This window comes from Pseudomassariella vexata (genome assembly GCF_002105095.1).
Source record: "Pseudomassariella vexata strain CBS 129021 chromosome Unknown BCR38scaffold_19, whole genome shotgun sequence".
Classification (NCBI taxonomy): Eukaryota; Fungi; Ascomycota; class Sordariomycetes; order Amphisphaeriales; family Pseudomassariaceae; genus Pseudomassariella; species Pseudomassariella vexata.
The window spans coordinates 420,290-436,809 of record NW_024467974.1 but is presented as its reverse complement, the minus strand read 5'-3'; the positions used below and the strand labels follow the sequence as shown (position 1 = coordinate 436,809).

The following is a 16,520-nucleotide window of genomic DNA, read 5'->3' as shown; positions in this document are numbered from 1 at the left end:
ATTTAAAGGATGACATTTAGATGCAGGTGGATCTGAGCCGAATCCTTCCACCATGACGACGCAATAGAGTCAATACTTCATCGCGAACTCTAGTCTGCCTGTTAACGCTTGCTTTTGCTAGCATGGATGTCTAATAGAAACCTATTAAGACCCAATTGTCTCAATGTGCGCTCCCGAGAACAATGGGGCCTTGAAATTTATGGCCACGGAGTTGGCTTGAAGACCAATTCCTCATGAACATGAACATGCCCGAGGTCATTGTTGCATGGAAAGTTGGCTCGCTTGCGAAAGCAATGTGGCTGAGCGACCAGGCGACCTTTGACAATGGAAGGTGTCACGAAGATTTGACACGAGTCGCCACAATCTTTGGCAGTGTTAAAGCTTGGCTTGCTTGATATTCAATCATCCTTGCTGCAACATGGCAAATTCATCACGGATGTTCGGCACCTGGTTAAGCGCTTCGGACAAAGCCGAAACACTTCATTAGTCCTGTATCTAGCGGGGTTCAGAGTATGACTTGTCTGCAAGCTGTAACAGCGTTATGCCAAGTATAGCGAATACTAACAGCGGTTGAAGTCAGCCATAGACGACCAGTAGATCCGATTTGATGAACGAGACCGACAAAATAAATGTAGCTGTTGATTTGAGCACTGGGACAACTGGCAAGCTGACTGTTGATCCGGTAGCCCAGGTCCTATGGAAATGCCAGATTTACAGCCCGGTGGTAATTTATTGACGGTTGCGGATTCAACTCAATCGATCTGAGCCACCATGATTCGCAACCGGTATCTCTAGACCTGCCACGCGTGGCTGAGTAGACTCCGTCCAGATAGATATTTTGGCAACAGCAAATCAGATGGATGCAGACAGCGACATACATTTCCGACGAGGTCTGGCTTATTAAGCATTGTAAACACATGGAACAGTTGATTCTTGGGCCCTGCAGTTTTTAGGTACCTAGGTTATGGGCATGGCTCTGGAAGTGTGGAGTTTGACGCATTATCCGCCCCATGCGACCCAACTTGTGACCCCTCCACTGCCGCTGAAACTTGAACAACCATTCACTATTTGACCCCCAGTGGCCTCCCAAGCACCCTGCAAGCCAAGCTAGACTCGATAGCCTACATCCACTTTTATTTCCTTCATCTGTTCCTACAATCCTGACGCCTCCTGCATACTTCATTCTTACACCCGCGAAAACATCGCACTCACTCAATTTGACGACCTGCAACCATCATCATCGTCACAAACCATCAAACTTGTGATACCAACCGGCCATTGCCAAGCAAATAGTGCGTTCCCCCAAAACTTGGCAGAAGCCATGGACTCTTTCTAGTGGCTTGACCTGGCTCGTTGGTCTCTTTTGACCGCAAGTGACTGGATTCATGAGCTGACATTGGCGTCTGCGCAGACCACAGAACACCAAAACAATGGCAAGCAACCAGTACTACCAGCAGGGCCCTCCTCAGGGCTACGGTGGTTACCCGCAACAGCCTCAACCTGTATGTCTTCTCTTTAAGCCTCGTTTGGCAAGCACCTCGACCGTTGCGCCACTCCTCCCAAGTGCAACACCGCAGCCATCATCAATACCCGAATATAACCTCGCGATTGATTCATCCACCTTATCGTTCGCGCCGCTGGAGATAAAAGCATGGAAATGCTGACATTCAACTAGGCCTACGGTCCTCCCCAGGGTCAGTACTATGGACCTCCCGGTGGTCAACCCCAAATGCAATACCAACAGCAGGCACCTCCCCAGAAGTCAGGTGGCGGTGGCAACTGCTTGACGGCCTGTTTGGCAGCCCTCTGCTGTTGCTGTGTCTGTGAGGAGGGATGCGAGTGCTGTGCGGAGTGCTGTGACCTGTGTCTCTGAGCCTGAGCTGCAATGCGAAGAGCGTGAGCGAACGAAGAAAGAAGTGGCTGGATTGGTCCTGTCGGACTCCGGTCACAAGATGATAGTCAAGCCCACACCTGACACATACACATGGCGAAAGACAGGACCGCTGTGCGAACTGTCTTGACAGGCGCCCGTGGAATTCTCTGTTTTTCATGGCATGAAGTGGGAAGCGACCGATCTACGTTGTTTTTGCGTGCTGCGGCTGTCGGCATGCCGACAGGATTCACGGATCTAAAGAATGGCACCGGTTTCCAAAGAAGGCTGGTTTACGATTTCATTACGGAAGCAAATATAGTATTGGATGCTTTTCAGCTTCCTTAATTGTTCAAGTCACTGGTTTCTCTCACCTCGTGTGTGATGTGATGATTTCTGAAATGTTGATTTAGTTCTTCGCTCTTCGCAATTTCGTGCAAGGCTTGCTTTGCAAATCACAACTTGCCCAATGCTACCTATGAGTATTGGATACGGATCGGGGAGATTGGATCTACGAGATTACCCTCACGCGATGCCGCTTATCCGGATACGGCACCCTAACTTCTGCGCAGGTACATCAGGAGACCACAAACTAAAGCAGGCAAGGCAGGAAATAATGAGCTACCGCTTTGTCAGAAGAGTTTTTCTGGCCTCGAAGAAATTGACGACACGAGATGAACCATCCCCCAAGGTCCAGGAGAGAACCCTACTTATTGCAATGCGAGCGACACAGCTGGAAATTCCCGATTAAGGCTCAAAGGAGTGCCCCATCATGAAATGCTTGGCACTGGGAACTTAAAGCTCGGCAATCAATATCTAGGCCCCGAAATCCGCAATACCCGGAGGCTCCACCAGCACCGAGTCCGATGTGATTGCAACTTTAGCCGGCACAGCAATGCCGTGAGAAATCTAACCGCATTGACCACCTTTTTGCATGCACCCCCATTTTGCAGGGAATTTCTACGCCTCAACAACACGACGTCTCTCAATTTACCTCGCAATTGCTCCCTATCTACGTACAAAATGGCTAATCCAGTGGAGAATAGTCTGGACGATTTTGAGCAGCGAATCGAACGCGCTAAAGAGCTTGTCCGTCAGGGCTCTTCCCAGGCCGTAGCAGCTCATCGGTACGGTATCAAGGGGACTACACTGTCCTACCGTATTCGTCACGGTAATTCGCATCGCGACGCGGCCTCCAGGCAACAAAAGTTGACTCCAGAGCAAGAGGTTATCGTGAACTGGATCCTACACAAAGAAGTGTGTGGACGGGCTCCTAGCAAGCGTTATGTGGCCGACTTCGCTGCCGAAATCCTCCTTGCTCAAGGGGATAACAATACACTCGGCCAACACTGGGTGGATCACTTCGTTAGCCGCCATCCACAGATACGTACCAAAATTGGGCGCGTCGTAGATGCTAGCCGAGTTAGAGCGTCCGATTCGAACAAGATCCGAGACTTCTACACCCTCCTCGAACGCTTACGTACGAAGTATCGTATCAAACCCGACAACGAGTATTGTCACGCCGCGCCAGGGGTTGCAATCCTTGCCACTACGCCACCGTACCAGATGTCTTCACCAAAAGAGACCAATACCAAAGTCCCTGACTTTGATATCTGCAACCACTTATCAATCTGTTCAGACCAGTGTGGGTCAATCACGTGACCACCGTCACAAGTATAATATGGATGAGACAGGTGTCCAAGAGGGGGAATTTGGGCATGGTACGGTTATTGGGACATCTAATTCACACCGGGTACGCGTATCAAAGTCGGACGCTTCGTCGTGGTGCTCCTGTGATGCGAGTGCATATGGGGTGTGAATTGTTGTATTGGGAAAGGATGGCCAGGTCAGCTATTCTGGCCTGGCAGAGCTCTTTTATAGCTCTTATCTTATCTTTATCTATCTTATCTATCGCTATAGGGTAACCCCCCATGGGGTCACGTATCATCCTGGTTAGAGTACATTTCGCATACCCAACGGGGTACACCTGTCTGCGTATTTTCCGGCAAGAGAGTCCAAGCACAGTGGTTCCCAGACCAAAATATCCCTGAGTGGGAATACACCGCGACGAGTAAGGGCTGGAGTAATAAAGTTATTGTGACGGTAGTCACGTGATTGACCCACACTGGTCTGAACAGATTGATAAGTGGTTGCAGATACCAAAGTCCCTGACTTTGGTATTGGTCTCTTTTGGTGAAGACACCTGGTACGGTGGCGTAGTGGCAAGGATTGCAACCCCTGGCGCGGCATGACAGTTATCGCAAATAGGTGGTTAGGTCAGATTTTTCTCCCTGAGACGAAGCCTAGGGGTACCGAATGGCGACTCCTTATCCTCGACGGCCACCAGACACATATTCATGCCGAATTTATGTGGAAAGCCTACTCGAATAGAGTCGCCGTGCTGTATTTACCCTCACACTGCAGTGACGATCTCCAGCCGTGCGATGTCGGGCCGTTCTCACCTTTGAAGACCTACTACCGCCAAGAGCTCAGGGCTTACGCTTCCTACAAGGCTACAGCCCCAATTTACAAGCAACGTATGCTAGAAGCATATCTACGTGCCTCGGAGAGAGCCTTTACTACGGAAAATATTAAATCTGGCTGGCGGAAGACTGGTATATGGCCCCTAGGCTCCGAAGGACTAGTCGACGTATCTTGTGATCCTCCGGAGCCTCATACACCAGATCCTCCGCCTCATATATCACCACCTTTAGTTGTTTTTACTCCTCAGAAAGCGCAGCAACTATCTAGCCAACTACAGTCGATAGAGAAAGCCGAGGGCGGGATATCTCGTAAGGTTCGTACCCTAGTAGGCAAGGCGGGCAAGGCCCTTACACTCCAGGCCGCCGAGAATGCCAAATTACGTATCGAAAACGAGAAACTACATAAAGAACTCGTTAAATACGCTCCAGATATACGCCAGCCCGTCGAGCCAGACCCGAATAAAGTATTCGTTAACTTATCAGCGATCCGAACAGCCCAGGACAAGCGAAATAAGCGAATACGGCCTATTTTACCGGATAAGCAGTTAGAAATTGATACTTTTCTCGAAGGAAGGGTCCCTCCTAAAAAGAGGGCTCGAAAGAATATATCTAAGTCTTCGGACACTTAAATTAAGTATGTTCTGTATATAGATAATATGGACGAAGTATTTAGGTTGATTCAGTTAGACCCTGCAAAATGGGGGTGCATGCAAAAAGGTGGTCAATGCGGTTAGCCACATCTTGCGTGAAGATCTGGCATATTCGAGATATTGAAGCCAGCCCTCAATAATTGGATGTCCAAACCTGCTCAAATTCTGGAGCATGAGTTCAAGGTTCAGCACATCTCAATGGAAAAGACTTATCCTTGAACAGAACTACCGCAAGCTGGGGTTCCCTGATGGTTGCTCCGGGTTGGTGCGTCGGTGCAAGTCTTAGATGCGGGCTTCAGCTTTGCACTGCATTATGTGTCGACGCCCCGGCTGTTTCTAGATCTGTCTGCCCGTCCTTCTTCGCCTCTAGTAAGCATGTCTGCACAATCATTTATGAACCCCGGTAACCGGCTTCGAATCTAGGACTTTCACTATCTACGGGAAGATAACGCTGTGGAATTGCGATACCTTGTTTCCTGTCTCTCAAGGCGATGTTCGACCGATTCGCTCATGTTCGCGAACACCTTTCTGGTTCTCGGTGAGGGAATTGTCCTGTCCTGTAGGTGTAACACCTGCAGCATCAGGAAGGCGGCTGCATAAATTGGGACCTATCAAAGGTGGTTGATAACTCAGATACGTCAGTAGGGGCTGTCTAGAACGATAACACAAGGCAGACATCATATTCCAACCAATCCCGCTTTCAGGATGATATTGCCACTATCCTGCTTCTTGGCCCTACTTCTGCCCCTGCGCGACCAGGTTTCGTTGATTGCGATACCAACGCAACTTACGAAAGCCGCATGTTCAAGCGAGGGCAATTCATTGTGCTACCGAGCATGGGACCGATTCTCAAGTTAGCGACGGCTGCTCCCTCCCTATGTTATATATATATCACCACGGTGGATGCCTTCGCCATTACTGGATGTACCAGCTCCTGACAGTTCTCCTGAAACACAAGACTTCGTGTCTTTGTAGGGTTAGGACGACAATATGTCGCTCAGGCGAGCTTCGAGTAAGACTGTGGTTACCCCGAGCAACCTGGAAGTCTGCGACCCGGATGCCATTTCGCCATTCGACGACCAGAAAGAGCCAGCCATAACATTTTGGGACGACGAGAAACAGCCCGTTTGTCTGCCGCCATCTCCCAAACCCTGGACCTCTAGGCAACTACAGGTTAAACCCTCGAGTAATCCCACCAGTGACAATGCTGCAAGGGAGAAGCGGGAAACAAGCAACGACCAGAGGAGACTGAAGATCCTCGGTCTCGGCAGGTGGAAGTTTGCGATAGTGGTGGTACTAGTGCTCTTCATCATTGGCGGCATTGCCGGAGGGGTCGTCGCCGCGACTCGAAACTCCAGATCGCCACCGAGGAAATCGATGATACTCGGTGTATCCAACCTAGCCGCAGTGAACTGGACCACTGGGCCCGATGCTGAAGTTCATGCTGTCTTCTTCCAGGATCCTGATGACTCCTTGATGGCCTATATCGATAACAACGATGGCACCACAGCCATGGTCAACATAACCGGAATCTTTGAAAAATCCGACCCCTTGGCCATGCTCTCCGGAACTCCAATCGCTGCCGCCGCCAACTCCGACCCTCATGACTTCGGCAACATAACGTCGAACCGATTAAACGTGTTTTTCCTCACACCAGAGAACATCGTCACCGAAATTACCACCCATGATCCTATTCTGCAGGACTGGAGTCGAGGTAGCCTGGGCCCACACCGGGACGTGACGATAACGACGGCGAACGGATCCCAACTCGCCGCCGTATGGCAGCGATGCGACAATCCTAGCATCTGCGGAAAAGGCAGGTTCTATCTAGCATTTGAGGACAAGGATCAGAACTTTGTGATTGCGAACTCGACTTACGACTGGGATGCTAGCACTGCGAGCACACGACTCGCTCTTAACTCGAGTGCCACGTTGATATCGATGAATTATGGAAACGACTCGGATTATGTGTGGGGGTTTTACGAGACGAATAATATACTTGGTTCGGCGTGGCAGGATTATACTACTAATTGGGTGAGTAGCTGCTCATGGGGTTTTTTTCTTCCTGCTTGCCTTTCATATCTTAGGTGGGAAACTTGTTCCAAATCAACCTCTACTCCTGAGACGTGACGTAAACTCCCTTAAAACGGAATCCAGTCAGCATTTACTAACACCGAGAGTTGAACAGTGGTGGATAGATACAGGTAAAATCCTCCATGTTAATTCCGCCATGATGCATTCAATTGACCACATGGCCAAATTCAGGTCGCAACGTGATGTACGAAATAACGACCTCATTGACGAACCACTTTGCCGCAACCTCGATCAACCATAGGAGGGACGCCTTTATGTCGGCTCTTTACCCCAACGGCACCATAATAGGGAAGCATTGGAATTTCGAGCTGGACAATTGGAGGCCGCAAAGTGCACTGAACTTGTTTGGTGGGCCAGCGGCGCCCAATTTCACGAGTATTGCCATGACCGCTAATGCCCGACTCTACGGCATTTCTGGTGGTCAGGTCTTATGTTACTTGATGGGTAATATCAGTGACCCTTTCACGTTTGATTTCCTTGGCTCGATCCCCTGAGCGTAGTAGTGTGTTTTCTCTTTCCCATGCCGGGATGTTCCCTCAGGAAGGCTTTCTCTCAATTATTGCGACAGGGTTAGTATACGCTTGAATACCCGTCGAAGCCTGTTGGCCATTGACTTTTGCTCTCAGTTTGTGCGTTGGATTTCATGGAATTTGCGCCTGAATAACAAATGCTGTTTCAAGCCTCCGGGCTTGAAATCTCTGTAACGATCCATATGTATAGTGAAGTGAGTGGTCTTCGAATGCGAGTTGACTTAGTCGATGATCACATGGTTAGTAAATAGCCATGTAAATGCTGAGTAAGCAAGCTGCTGCCAGTTTTTAACAGCAGCTGTTAGGGATAAGAGGATACATTCACCTCGACGTGAAATATTTCATGTTCCCGGGTAGCTGGCGTCATAATCTCAGGTTTGGAAAGATATTATTGAAGATTCGCACTATTTGGCATGTAAAGCTGGGAAGGCGTCACATAATATGTCACTGGGATTTCCGCGAATCATCTTAAATCCCCTATATACACACGAGTGATCATTCTAGACCACCATTATGCTCAAACTACAATGTCGAGATGACAGCCATACCTCTCAGTCATTTCCACCGATCATATTTAGGCATGACATTACCTACTGTCACATCCGTTACCTTGAATGTGGATTCAAGACAGCTGAGACAGCGTCGTACAATGGCCAATCACCTCACAACTTGAAGACATATCAATGAACGACCATGCACGGCCTAATGTGAATGTTGTATCATTATGAGGTTGTATCGTCTAATATTAAACCTTGAGGATGACATGATGTCTCCTGTGGGTCAAAGGAATGGGCGATAATCCTCAAACTAGGTGAAGAAGACCAATAATGCAGTGAATACCCTTTCATATTTTGTCCCTCATTATGTGCAGTAAATCAGAGTTACGATGCACAATCTACTGCTATTTCCAATGCTAATTGTATCCTGTATGAGAGGTCACTAAACGCGATGCTGTGGATCGAACTTGGACTAGGGCTATGCTCCAAGATGCAAGGTTCCTCCCGGCCGCGTTAGATTTATCCGTGCCCTGTACCCTCCTAGCAGCTGAAAGTGGTTGATTTGGCCGTTAGAAATCTTCATAGTAGTTGGTAAAATTTTGGTTGCTTACCGGACCGAGACACAAACATAAACCAGGAAAGTGTCTTGAGTAGGATTCCGGTCCCTGGGTTGTCATTATTGAGCCAGGAGCGCCCCAACACTCAAACATGATATAACGAGTATACACAAGGATCTATACTTAGACCTCACCGTGTCGGTGTTTATTCTGAGTCAGCATAGTAAATACTGGCTAAGAGCAAGAGTAAAAATATACTCCCTTGTTCTGATTATCATACATTGTGTTCTAAAAATACTGGTCTTATAATTTGTGAAAATAAATGGTTACATATTTATTACATAAACGCCATTCAGATCCTGTTAACATGATAGAAATGATAGAGTGATCAATAGCAACAGTCTGTCTGGGGGTTTGTCTTGACCGAGGCATGGTCATTATGTACCAATCGACTCTGTTACCCAGATGACTGGTCACCGGGACGTTGCAAATGTTGCCAAGCCCTAACCGTAAGTCCCAACGGCCCGCTGGGACGGACTGGGGCCTCCTTGCAAGCCAAGAGGCCCCCACGATTCCAACTGTACGGTACCCACTGAGACGATCACAATGCCCGAGGAAACTTATCCTTACCGTAAGCACCTTACTTTATCCCAGCTTCATGAGATTGTGATGAAGATATATCGGCAGATGTCGAAACAGCGAGTTTTTGGGAACCGAGGCACTGACGACGAGTAGGCCCGTCGACTTCTCCTCCAGCTACACCACTAGCGCTATCCTGACATATAAGGGTGCAGTGGGAGCGGGCCGGGGAGCGTTGGTCATGGTTCGAAATGCAAATGATGCAACACTTACATCACCTTTCTGAAACATGCCCAAGCTATTTTTTAGGCGGCTCGTTGAAATAGACGTTCCGGTTCACAGGCATGACTAGCTCCAAGCGAGGCGTTATGTCATGACTGTGCATTCCGAAGATTACTTGCTCGGTCGAAAACCGGAGACTTTTTCGGGCTGTGTCTGAGAAATCAGGTCCATAGACCACCTAAAGGCAGGGTTCCCGGAGATATGGAAGAAATGAAATCCGCCAAATTATCATCCACCAGGACTCTGGCATAATCAAAAAGATCAAAAATAAGGTATTCATCTGAAGTTGAGCCGGGGTTAAAATTCTGTTTTCCCCTTCGACTGACCGTATTGGACAAGATTGAGATACATACCTACGTCAGAGGCTTGATTAGAAACTCGCTGCTTCAGCTTCTATTTCAGAGAACGAGTAGGATTGAGCATTTGGTAGAAGGATTCCGACTCAACTCGAACAGTGCACCTTCTGGCCCTGGTGGCTATCCATGAAGGGGGTTCGCGGATCTCTTTGCCAGGCGAATACCATATCAGCAGTGTCAGCTTGACGGTAACATGCTCTGCGGACAAGCCGAAATAAGCCATAACAACAATAGTCCGGCAACGTCATATCGAGACGGCGTAGCCCGCTTGCCTGGAGTTCCCCCACACTTTCGCGGCTGCCTGGATAGCCCGGGCTCTCCTCTACGCCATTAGGCACGATTTGAGTGGGTGACTGCCGAGACCGTTGAGACCCTAGACCTGGAGAGTTCCACCAATATCGTCAAGAACGAAAGACGACAGCGCAAAAGGAGCCGTGAATCTTCACCCCGAGAAACGTATCATTACTGCCTCGTGCAGGGTGCTGTCAAGCTAATGTATGGTCCAACTTGATGACTCCGGCCAATTGAGAGAACAGATTTGTGTCCCCAAAAGGGAAAGGATACCATATGGGGTCTAGTGTCCGGGACGCAACTTACGAGATACATTTATGCCAAGATTTTCGGAATGCTTCCCTGTTCATCTTGCGGCAGCGTCTCCGCCTCTTTCAGCCCTAACGTAACTTTGAACCAGCAATTGACGGCGGTAGAGGATCAACAGCAGACAGATGCAGCCGTTGCCGAGTTGCAAAGCACTGCAACTCAACTGGCTGCGGGGCCATGTTCACGACGCTACGTATGTAGGCGTGCCGGCCACGATCGGGCCTCCTCAACCTACATGCATTCGATATTATTGATTTTATACTGACGGCCCGGCATATGTTCCTTCAAAACCTCTTTCGCCTCCCGCTTGAGCAATCCCAACCCTATGTTCCCATCCTTACCGGTGGAAGCTTCCAAGGGCCATTTCACTTGCCAAGAAAAGCAACGTCGTGGCTCATGGTTAGCCACTGTGGCGATAGGAAATAAATAGAGGATTTGATGACTCTCAGGCATCGGATCGGCAGCTTGAGCCTCGACTAGTCCCGCGTCTACCGGTTGCTGCGCCAAGTAAATATGGCCAGGGGATTGACATAGCACAGATACTTGGAGATACCACCATAAACGACTAGCACCATCACCAACCATCGCATAAAACCAGCTCTTCCCGCTTGGGAACGCAATCTGGCATGAACCTGAGGCGGTCTACATCACCTATGAGTACCCACCATACCCTTCAGCGACGTACAGATGGATCACTTCAATGCCACCGTCTGCAATGGGGCCATGATCTCAACTCGGAGAGGGTTTCAAGTGACCAAGCAGAAACACAAGGGGACCGCATTTGTAAACTCTTCAGTGCAAGACCACGCGTCAAAGAAACCCCGAGCGAGGGCTGGCTTTTCCCTTCCTGTCGCTACAACGCTCACCTTTATCAACAACGAAGAGGATGAAAAGAAATACACGCAGCCCAAGAGGAGGTCCAGGGGTTCGAAAGATGCCGAAAGAGCATCTAGGCTCAAGCCGGCGAGTATGAGGAAGCGGAGGACTTCTTCGGAATCATCAGGCAACCACCCAATCCGAGAATCGTGCCAGCGGTTCGGTCTGGAGGAAAACTACGAGGAATTGGGATCGCTGCCAGCCTGGGCTTCGTATAAGCTCCCCAAGAATCTCCGGGATTCGAGCAAAAGGTTGTTGTTCATGACACTTGCATTTGTCCCCGACAAAGCGTCCCCATTCAAGGAGTACGGCATGTTAACATACAACCCGTTAAAATTCTCCGATCGGGATATATGGCTGGTCCAGGACCCTACCATTCTCCATAGTGCCATTGCTCTGGGCGCCCTGTTTGATGCCATCAGATCAGGAAAGAAGGACTCGCCCGGGCTGACATCACTTACCTCGCAATTGTGCTCCATCATCAACCGAAGGCTGAACCAAAAAGAGCAAAGCGGTTTGGCACGGGAAATTACCATGCATGCTGTTGCAGCTCTAGCAATAATTGCTGTAAGCATTATACCTCGTGTAAGCAGCACATGACTGACTGCAATCCATCAGGGCTACCAGGGAAAACACGACCATTGGTATGTGCATATGAAAGGGCTCGTACATTTGATTGACCTTGTTGGGGGCCAAGAGAAACTAGACGTCAGGACCTTAGGCGCGATACGAAAGTAAGTTGAACACGAGAGCATCACATCGTTCATCGATAAACTGATGATTCTTGAAAACGACAGGGCAGACTTGGCTGGAGCCGTCTCAGCTGCAACTAGGCCTTGCGTATCGTGCGTGAAGCCCCGACTTGACCTCCGGTCTGTACTTCCCGAAGCACACCAGGAGAGAAATTCACGTGCTGTACAGCGCCTCCTCAATGCATGCCATATTGACACAGAAATTGTCGAGACGATAGCAAGCGTGGCTGGTTTCAACGATTGTCTGGATTATTGCAAAAAGAAAGAGGGCACCAAGTCAAAGTTCGAGCCTGATGCTCTCATGGAGTATTTCTTCTTCCTGAAATACCAACTACTCTCTAAACCAGAGGCACTACGAGATTTCGACGAAGTCATCACACCGAAGATGAGCCGCAAATTCCCCTTGAGCGCGCAGGATTTCCCGACCCCAGTTTCAATGGACCTCTCAGTTGACGCGTATTCCAAAGCAATTGAATCTGCGATGCGAATTCTGACGATATTATACCTGCGAGAACCGACGCTAGACCTTCCTTGTGGAGAGACAGTGCTACTAGATCTTTTGACCCGACACATGACAATAATTCTGACGAGCCGAAGAGGACCACAGCCAGAGAACTCGATGATTGACCCTTCTTTATTGGAAGACTCTACTCCGACACAGAGTGCGACACTAATATGGATGTGCATCGCCGGAGACTGCTTCTCAACGTCAAAAATGGCGACTTCAGTAGATCACTCGGACAAGATGGGCCAGCCAAGCATTTACAAGCAGCTCCTCATTGAGGTGCTAGGACCCCATGCCTCAGCGAACCCGGAACTTGTATCTCAAGAGGACTTGGAGCTATGCAGATTTTTGGATTTGAGATATGTTCGAGGCACTCAGTGGAGTGAACGAAGCGCGATGAGACACATTCTAGGTGTGATCAAAGTCGAGTAATGAAAAGCGAGATGTTCTCATAGAATTTGACCGTTCTAGAAACTGCATCTTATACCAAACAACAAGTTTGAGTTATTGTTTGTCATTCTCCATCAGACATAGTACATCGCCACACACGAATTTCTTGCCGACTTCCCTCGAACAACCCTTAAGATACCAATTCGGCGAAAACAGTCTAGCACTATAGAGACGATCCGAAAGCCAAGCCACAAGGAGGGACCAAGGACCGTTCCGACGGCATGTCCGAGATCGACAGAACCCGACAATCTCGTGCAAGCCCTGTAAGTCGGAGGCATATCCATTTTCGATAAAGAACATTGCCGATCACCTCCTACGACTGGACTATCAAGGACGGGGACCAACGACTGGAAACGTCGCAGTAGCCTCAATTCCGCCACTAACCTCGCCGCATGACGCGAAACTGTACCCTGTCAATGCTGCAGTCTTACTCCCTCGATGAGTATAAAGCCTATATTGGGTGGTTCATTCTTCATGTTAATGGTCATCATGGTGGTTGGGCATAGCAGCAACCCAGGCCCGAGAACCCTCAGTCACGAATAGGAAGGTACATGCTGCTAGAAATATAAGTTTCGATACCGATATGTTCAGCTGACCTCACACGAAGCACGTGAGGATTCTAACGCACACTGGGGTCAACTGGATGCTATTATAGTGCACGGGCTTACGACCTACACCTAGAGTTATACATGTAGAGACAGCCAGCCACTCGCGCCAACTCGAATGCTTCCCAATCAAAGGACTACCCGACGACCTTCCCATCGTAAGAACCCATTTTTGCCCGGTATCGCAGTAAAATCAGAGATCTTGCCTGATCTGGTAAATTTTCCCACAGAGGCAATAGAGGAAACAAGCTGATGATGATTGGCAGCAAATCAAGGTGCCTCCGCCCACCACGTCTTTGGCATCCATCTCCTGTGCATTGATAGCCGGACAGTCGGGTCTCTTGCCCGTGGGAACATGATCCTGGAGGTTGCGGATATGGTACTTGGGGCTGTGGTTGCATGTAGTTGCCGCTATCAGAAGCATGTTTTTGCTGACGAAGAAAGCCTCCCGTGCTGTCACTTTGTAAGCGACGTTGGTGATGGTAATCTAGTGTTGCAAATTCCACATGATGCTTTCAGCATGTAGATTGTCGTATATGTCCATGGCCTCATAGCCTTTCACGGATGCCACCTATATGAGAAGGATCGCCTGCTCATTGCTCAAGTATTTTTCATGAACAACAAAAGAAAGTAAGGTGAACCGCTTGGAGAAAAGCCTACTAGCAAGTTCTGAACAAGCATGAGCGAAAATACCTCTTGTCCAGACCGAGATGTGTCTGGCATGCTGTCTGGCATGGACATGCTCTAGCCCCCAGGTTTGGACGACAGTACCTGGGATTCTATCCCTAGACAAGGCCAGGCCAGAAGGGTAGCTGAATATTTTGACTGATACTGCCGCTTGAGACTCACCACCAAGAGCAAACCGTGATGTCGAAATGTGTGTAACATGTGATTAAACAGCGAATAAAACTTTGTGAAATATTGTTTACGAGCTACCGTGGAATCCAACCGTATTGTTGTGAACCAACCCTTGGTATGATATCTAGAGCTGGGCTTAAGCACGGACCAAACATGAATTAACAAGCGAGAGTAAAAATGATACAACTGCTGAACTTGATAAGGCCTTTATCAGATTGCAAATTCAAGCCGTGCTATTGCCCCTCCGAGGAGCCCCCTCCGTCATTGCGACCCGTGGAACCGGAACGCAAACATCTACATCGCGACAGACCCCCCTGAACCACAATATCCAAAACGTTGACGTACACAACAGCCTGCTCTCATACAGAGTTCATCTTTCCTATCCAACGCATTCAAACCAGCCGCCCACCATGTCGATAATAAAGGAAATCACCAGCGAGGACGAGTGGCGATCCCACGTCGCATCGTTGCACAAGGAAACCCTCCTCATCATCTCTTTCCATGCACCATGGGCAGCCCCCTGCGCGCAAATGTCTACTGTCCTCCGAACTCTCGCTTCTGAATACCCCGTCACCGAGCCACCGGCAACGAGCTGGGTATCACTCAATGCCGAGGAGATGAGCGACATCAGCGAAACATACGACGTAACCGCGGTCCCATACCTGGTGCTACAGCGTAACGATCAGGTGCTGGAGACGGTCAGTGGAAGCAGTGCAGTCAAGGTACGGAATGCCATTGAGTCGCACGCGAACAAGGCAGCCGGCAGTTCCGCACCAGCCACCAACGGCACAGCACCGGCCCCAGTCGCAGACGAGGTAGAGACGCCAGTAGACCCGGCCAAGGCGAAGGAAGAGATATTCAAGCGACTAGAAGAGCTGGTAAAGGCGGCACCAGTAATGCTGTTCATGAAGGGCACACCGAGTGGACCACAATGTGGATTCTCGCGACAGCTCGTGGGCATCTTGCGTGATCGCTCAGTCAAATATGGATTCTTCAACATTCTAGCCGATGATGAGGTTAGACAAGGCCTGAAGGAATATGCCGACTGGCCGACTTACCCTCAGCTGTGGGTGGATGGTGAGCTGGTTGGCGGTCTTGACATTGTAAGTTTGTCCACTTATGGCAAGCTGCTGTTTAAAAGGCTGGTCACAAGTTACTGACAATTAAATCAGGTCAAGGAGGAACTGGACAACAATCCTGACTTCTTTAAGGACTACAGTGTGAGCAAGGAGGAGGGCAATGCTGCTGCGTGAAAGATAGTCGTTTTGAGAAACAAAACCCCATCATGCTATGGACTCTATACAGCTTCAGTGCTTTAGTGGCCAACGCCGGCTACAGGTCTTCCAGCTATCTGTTATTCGGGTATTTGGCGTGGGTATGTACATAAATGCCGCGTCCAGGAGTAATTGAGGCAGAGCGAAAGATGATGCAGTTAGGTCCATTTTATGGTTCACTTTGTTTGACGGTTCACTTTGTTTGACAGATCAGATATAAGGTGTGTACGTGTACCTCGTAAAAGTCATCATACTTGCCATTGAAGAATCTGTCCAGGGTGCGGCGGTTCGCCAGTTTCGATAACGCGAGCTGGCTGAGAGATTGGAATGACGATGCCCCTTTGCATCGCTTACATGTAAGGACTAATGGACTGACCAAGTCAATGTCAATACCATACTTTAGAATAAAGGAAAACAGGGCAGGAACGGGGTTGGGGAAGTATAGTCACTGCAATAATTCAATAATTAAGTGCCTCCCCATCTCTTCTTCCCCCCGGGTCGCGAAGCACACACACGCAAGCAAGCCGCAACCGCCAATGACTCCAACTTGATAAAACCACACGCCAAGCTGCCACAAGTGAAGACCTCGTTCTCTTTTTCTTTTTACCGTGGACTTAGCCAAGTCAGCGTGTCATCAACAAGCCCATTCGATCCCGCAATCCATCATGGCACTATTGCTTTCGGAGTCCAATGAGGAGAGTA

The 16,520-nt window shown here is 49.1% G+C and overlaps 3 protein-coding genes across 3 annotated transcripts; all 3 read left to right on the top strand.

Moving 5' to 3' along the window:
• Positions 1 to 5,993: 5,993 nt before the first annotated feature.
• Positions 5,994 to 7,591, top strand: BCR38DRAFT_490047 (uncharacterized protein; the record flags this gene model as incomplete). Its single annotated transcript, XM_040864472.1, has 3 exons — positions 5,994 to 7,037; positions 7,192 to 7,207; positions 7,269 to 7,591. The coding sequence occupies 3 exons, from the start codon at positions 5,994 to 5,996 to the stop codon at positions 7,589 to 7,591; spliced, it is 1,383 nt and encodes a 460-aa protein (XP_040710794.1).
• Positions 7,592 to 11,185: 3,594 nt separating this feature from the next.
• BCR38DRAFT_490046 (uncharacterized protein) lies at positions 11,186 to 13,063 on the top strand (the record flags this gene model as incomplete). The annotated part of the gene is made up of 3 exons (XM_040864471.1): positions 11,186 to 11,941; positions 11,993 to 12,108; positions 12,172 to 13,063. 3 exons carry the CDS (start codon positions 11,186 to 11,188, stop codon positions 13,061 to 13,063), a joined length of 1,764 nt encoding a protein of 587 aa, XP_040710793.1.
• Positions 13,064 to 14,954: 1,891 nt separating this feature from the next.
• Positions 14,955 to 15,797, top strand: BCR38DRAFT_461263 (glutaredoxin; the record flags this gene model as incomplete). Its single annotated transcript, XM_040862506.1, has 2 exons — positions 14,955 to 15,647; positions 15,717 to 15,797. The coding sequence occupies 2 exons, from the start codon at positions 14,955 to 14,957 to the stop codon at positions 15,795 to 15,797; spliced, it is 774 nt and encodes a 257-aa protein (XP_040710792.1).
• Between the last annotated feature and the right edge of the window lie 723 nt (positions 15,798 to 16,520).